Consider the following 6,578-nt stretch of genomic DNA (forward strand, 5'->3'; position numbering starts at 1 on the left):
TAGAATTGAGCTCTGTAGCCCGACTCTAAATCTGTTCTAGTGGAAAAAGAATGATCTGCCTCTGTGGTTCATTTCATCATTTCATAAGCTTGCAGAGAAAAGGCATAAAGAGAATGTAAGTTAAGTTGTGTCCATCTAATTATTGTAGTTGAAATAGAGGTCTACCCCTTTTGGTTTGTAAATGCATCCAAATACCAAGTTAATGTTAAGATTATTTCACTAAGTTGGGACGCTCTGTTTTAAAAAAGAAATTAGGTCCAAATCTGAAGCATTTCAACTAAATGACACCGACAGCAAGTTCTACCAAACCTTAGTCGGCTTCCTTTTTCACCTGTCAACTGTTGAACCTAGACACGCATAAATAACACTAGGTCTACAGGTCCTTCTCAAAAAATTAGCATATTGTGATAAAGTTAATTATTTTCCATAATGTAATGATAAAAATTAAACTGTCATATATTTTAGATTCATTGCACACCAACTGAAATATTTCAGTTCTTTTATTGTTTTAATACTGATGATTTTGGCATACAGCTCATGAAAACCCAAAATCCCTGTCTCAAAAAATTAGCATATTTCATCCGACCAATAAAAGAAATGTGTTTTAATACCAAAGAAGTCAACCTTCAAATAATCGTGTTCAGTTATGCACTCAATACTTGGTCAGGAATCCTTTTGCAGCCTTCAATGCAGCGTGGAGGCAATCAGCCTGTGGCTCTGCTGAGGTGTCATGGAGGCCCAGGATGCTTCGATAGCAACTCATCCAGAGTTTTGGGTCTTGCGTCTCTCAACTTTCTCTTCACAATATCCCACAGATTCTCTCTGGGGTTCAGGTCAGGAGAGTTGGCAGTTGACAAGTACTGAAATTTTATTTAACTTATTTCTTTTTAATAAAGACACTGACAGACAAACTGAACAGCATTCAATTGACCATGGATAAGAAATTGTTCCACCAGTACACACTTTGTGTATTCTTTGGATTAAGAAATAAGTCAGAGCTGCACATATTAATAAAAAAAGAAAAGTAGAAGATCCAAAAATATGTCTTCGTTATGTTAGATACTACAGAATCACTGGGACTGCTTAACATAGTGTTGTAGCTATTTAACTGCTCAACATAAGCACAAGTGTTATTACTCCACTTGAAGTAAAAATAGTAAAACTATTAAATTAACTACAATTTCTCTTATTACCTAGAAAATACACTAGATGTGCAGAAACATAAGTGAAAAAGAAACACACTCAATGACATGCATGTGGAAGTAATTACAGCTCTAATAAGCCCTTTTAGAAAGTACAAAGGCACAAACAAATTAACTATTTAAAAAAAAGAATCAACAAAATAAAACACTGCCCATTTGGAAACATGAAAGCACAAGAACAAATTGTAAGGAGTCTCTTTGTGACTTATGAGCAAACTATATATATATGACTATTATCAGTCACTACTGAAGTCGTCGTCAAAGGTACCGCTCTCTGCTGCTGACAAAGTCTGTAGATCGGGGTGTCCAAAGTTGGTCCTAGTGGCCCGGCATCCTGCATGTTTTATTCTCTCCCTGGTGGTAGAAACAACCTTTTCAGCTTGTCAATGTTCTTAGGCCTTCTAACGAGCCATCATTTGATGCAGGTGTGTTAAACCAGGGAGAGAACTAAAACATGCAGGATGCCGGGCCTCCAGGACCCACTTTGGGCTCCCCAGCTGTAGATAATACTCTGTTGCCTGCAGCTTCATCTGTTGGTGCTGCAGCTCTCTGAGGATGATGCTCTGGAGACCTCTTGGACCTTCGTCAGTTAGGTCACAGGACAAACCTTTAAAGTTGAACATAAATAAAAATCCAAAATTTAGATGCTTTTACTTTCGGTATGATTATGCGTTACTTAAAAACATACTTTTAAATTTACCTCCCGATAACAGGTGGGAAACTCCTTTAGAGTGTCTTCATAGGATGACAGAGATTTCCAACGATGGTCCATCAACAAGGATCCTCTTTTCCTCTTCCAGTCTCTTTACCATCATGATGTCATCGATTGCCCTTGTTTTTGTGTGAAGACTGAGAGTCTGAAATGCATTTATGAAAAGGACAAATCAACTCATTAAAAGTTTAAATTTGTAAGTTGAGGTCAACACCTGGAGTATCTAGTCATATTATCTGTCAGGTATGATGACAGTATAAAAACATATTAGTGTATGTTTACTTACCACTGTGTGATTGTTGCCATGGCAATGTTGTGTCACCGGACAGGATCTCTTCCAAAGACAGAACTTCTGTGTCTGTATCAGTCTTCAAGTGACCAACATCTTCTAAAGCTAAGATGTTTTCTCCTTTCTGATCTAACGATGAGCCTTGGCACAAGCTTTGTCCATCTGTGTCTGAACAAACAACATCAACTGTGTCAAAGATGTTTATGCAGTATGTACCAGCAAGGTTATACAATGCCTGGTCAGTGTTCCTTACCTTACATTCATGGGCTTTGCCATGGAAAATTGAGAGAAATGGCTTCATTTTAAGCAGGTGTTGGAGCTCAGGACAGCTTTTTGTTAGTTTTCAAGATATGGCCAGTACTTACATGTTACATCCATGGAAAAAAGTGATTGTCTGTTGGCCAGCCTTTGATGAAAGAACAAAGCTTATGCAAATATCTCATACTATCTCGAAGAGCACTAAGCAGCACTCCATGTCTACACATCGCTAGCTCCAAGCCTCCTCATCCAGTTTGCTGCTGGATCTGTGAGAGATCTCCCTGGCTGCCCACCACAAAATCTAGAATGCATACAATTCAGTCAGGCAAGCTGTTATTACAGGCTAAAAGGTTACTGTTATTATACATTTACAATCTGCAGTCTTACATTTTTGGTTGATTAGTGTATACAGTCCACAAATGTTCCTACGTTTTCATCCTTGGCAATGAAAAGGTCCTGAAATATAGCCTGTTCCTCCAATCTGAAAACAAAGCAATAAAATACACTTCATGAGGTGTTACAGTCCAAAGGTAGTGAACATCACTAACATATACAAAGAATTGTTATATTTCACACATTTTACAATACCTTGCTGCATTCTTTAAATGGTAATACTTGCAATTTCCATCCACTGAAACTGAAAGCACATCTGGGGTACAAGCTTGACACTTGAAGGGATCCTTCCTTAACATTTTATCCAACTCATATATTATGGCTTCCCGCTCAAAAATCATTTCAGGAAGCTGTCAGCCGAGATCTTAACTGTGATTTAAAATGAGAGATAAAAAAAGAAAACATAAAATATGACATAGGTGTCCAAATACCAGGCATCAAGAATAGGTTAGGTGTCTTTCAAGTTTTAGGTGTTTCTCTGGGACAAAACATCTCACTCAATTAATGTTGATGTTACCAGGACTTCATATGATCTGAATGCAGAATGAATGAGGTGGCACCTCAGCCATTTGATTCAAGTGTGTTTAACCAGTTCCACCAAAATGTTGAATAACATAACCACTCAAGAATAGAGTCAGACGGCCCTTCTGGGATATGTACGTCAAAGTACTCACACAGCCAAAGTTGACAGTTATTTAAATTTTGATAATATCGTTTTTTTATATTATGGTTTTGAGTCATTCAAAGAATTGTTATTCATACCATTGAGCATGACCACAGTGACTGCCTGTCCTGGTTTGATCCTCAAACATTCTGATGGACAATCAAATTCTAACTGGGATCTTCACAGGTACGAATCGTGCTAAAGAGGTTGACATGTTGGATGCATGAATTTAAAGAAAACAAAACTTACGCTTTCTCTTCTTATAGTCTACCCTGACTTAAGGAGACAGCATGGTCAGCAGCAGGTGACATGAATGCAGATGTTGCTGATCTACGGGCTGGGGGGGGGGGGGCACGGAGAGATGACGGAGTAGGAGGAGAGGCAGCTGGAGAGATGCTTCTGGGTCTTTTCTTCTTCTGAAAAGACTGAGAGGATGGGACAACAGGATGAGAAACAGGAACCAAATCAAGCAAATCAAGCACTATCACAGTCTCTTCCTGGTTCTCTGGTGTCATCATTGGATGCTCCTCAGTAAGCATCCCAGGCTGCTCCTCAGCTATGTTCTCTGTCTGTTCAAAGATCAGGTTCTCAGCTCTTTACTTCTCTTCATCTGGCTTGCAACAGCAATAAATAACAGACAGGAGGAAAGAAATTTGCCTGTACTGACGCAAGATCATTTTTAATTCAAGTAAATGACCTAGCTGCAATCAGTGTATTCAGACAGGGATCAGAACTTTAAAGATCATCACAGCCTAGGGACACTGATGTTTTTAGCAACCCTCCAATATTACAAAGTGGCAACAACAAGCATGACTATAAACATTATTATGTGACTTTATCGCGGCTAATTAAACGTATTAAGCACAGGTACAGTGTACAGGAACAATTAGCCTCCAAGAGGCTAATTTAGCTAGCTTCCACCGTATATTTTCCGGCAAAAAAAAATGTTACAAACGTGTCTTCAACCATTCGCATCACAGTCCTACTGCCATTAAGTCCTAAAACTACCATCAGTAATTTTATAACGTCACACTTTGGAGTTATTTTTGGTTTTAGAGTACAAAAACATTTTGACAGATGCAGATTTCTACTCACCGGAGTGTAAGTGTCGCATATGATGACGTCAGCTTATTCTTCTTCTTGGGTTTTTGTGGGATCCGTCCTTATTTTTATTTCAATCAAACATATTAAAAGGTTTACAGAACAGTTTGCATGCAATCACAAACGAAAACACATCTTAATTTTTCTTAAATTTATTTGGTGTAAATCATTGATATCATACTCAAAAATAGTTTTTTTTTTTTTTTTTTTTTTTAAGGCTTTTAAATCAAGCTAAGAACAAGCACAACAAAACTCCTCCGGTTTTATATTTTACGGAGTTATTTTTAAATACCGAATTAAAGTATTGTGACCGATACGTCTGACATGTATTTGCAGTAAATATTCTTAATATCCTGTACAAACTAGCACATAAATTGTAAATAAAGGTTTTTAAAAAAATAGAATAGACACGTCATCTTATTCGTTCCTAAGTCGTCAGTATCGGACGCTTAGGGAACGGTACAGCATTCAATGAGAGAACCCTTCGCGTCACATATTGACGCCAAGGGGGTACCCTCGGCGTCAATATGTGACGCCGAGGGTACCTGCCCAAGCGTCAATATGTGACGAGTTGGGAGTGAGAATGTGTTGGCTTAACATGTTCAGTATTAATCGCCTCACTTTGTTTAGTTAAGGTCACTGTTTACAATTCAACAAAGAAAAAAATACTTGGATTATGCAGGACAGTGATCTGAAGCACATTACCAATTGCATCTCTTAAGGTGGCCTAGTCAAAGTTAGCTCGCTGTAAACTTAAATATGCCTTTTTTTTACTCAAAAACTCTCCAACATGGCTCAAATTGTCATTTTCCAAACAGAGAGTCTTTACAGCGACTCTGTGTTAGATCAAAAATGCCTGATGTGATTGCCACCAAGGATTGCACAACCACTTTTTAAAGGTTAGGGATGAATTATTGTGATAGCTTTTTCTTTCTACTTAAGAAATGGAAATGTCATTTGAAAATCTAATCTGAAATATTTAAGTATAACAAAAAAAAATCAGAAGAAATCTATAAGTGGACAAGCACTTTTTCACAGCACTTTAGGACAGCTTTTTCTCTAATGAAACACTCCAGTCCCCCTGCAGCTAATAGCGAGGATGATGGATTTGATTTCCAATGAAGTGGTCATGTCCTGGACAAATTGGCTCAGATGTTTCTTCTACTTTTTTGGCCGAGAAGTGGTCACAGATGTGGATCTAGTTCAGACTCAGGCGAAAATGCACTGGCTTAGATTTTGAATAAAACATGAGGCACGGTTCATTTGTCTTATCTTGTAAAAGAACACGTGTGACTCTTTCAAAGTCAGCCAAAGTGGAAAACACATATTAAGGATGCTTTCATCATATTGATTCACACCTCCTTTGCATAATTTAGGCCTCGCTTGCTTTATTTGACTTTCTGTGCTGTGTCTTTTTTTAACCTGGATATCTGAATGACATTTTAATTATTCAATATGACTGTCAAAATCATTTTCAGTAGCAACTTTACCAAACATGTGGCCAGTACGGTCAAAGAATTTAACAAAAAACAAACGAGACTATTGCAACATTAAACACATCTCTTTTCTTTGCTAAATCTGATACAATCACAAAGTTAGCACAAGCATATTCTAAGCAGAAAAATCTAAAAAAAAAAAAAAATGTTGGTCTTCTTTAAGAGCACGAAAAGGGTCCATACAGCAGCACTCATTAGAATGACCAGTACTCAGAAAGTAGAAACATTGTAGAATTAAAAAAGGTCATTACTTCATTCAGGTGTTTTTCAGCTTTGACAGGATTTTGAAACGGAAACAAAATGTCACCCTGAGACGAAAAGAAAATGGTTTGAACATTCAGGAATAACCCGAGAACCATAGAGGGTGCTGGGAACTGCTGACCCACTGGTGTCACTGCCCACAGTGGAATTGGTTTTACACCACAACAGTTCAAAAACAACACCAATCTGGACTGAAATCTGC

General features: G+C 37.8%; 1 protein-coding gene across 1 annotated transcript; it reads right to left on the minus strand.

The window, feature by feature from the left end:
- Positions 1-482: 482 nt before the first annotated feature.
- On the minus strand, positions 483-5,216 carry LOC148156560 (uncharacterized). The gene is given in 8 exon segments (XM_088010444.1): positions 483-1,889; positions 1,925-1,975; positions 1,977-2,051; positions 2,197-2,762; positions 2,849-2,942; positions 3,050-3,223; positions 3,768-3,943; positions 4,614-5,216. Coding segments are annotated over 4 exon segments (720 nt in total). The 5' UTR covers positions 2,505-2,762; positions 2,849-2,942; positions 3,050-3,223; positions 3,768-3,943; positions 4,614-5,216; the 3' UTR covers positions 483-1,603.
- Between the last annotated feature and the right edge of the window lie 1,362 nt (positions 5,217-6,578).

Source organism: Poecilia mexicana, unplaced genomic scaffold (genome assembly GCF_051168715.1).
Source record: "Poecilia mexicana isolate PSO_F unplaced genomic scaffold, ASM5116871v1 scaffold_11, whole genome shotgun sequence".
In the NCBI taxonomy this organism is placed as follows: domain Eukaryota; kingdom Metazoa; phylum Chordata; class Actinopteri; order Cyprinodontiformes; family Poeciliidae; genus Poecilia; species Poecilia mexicana.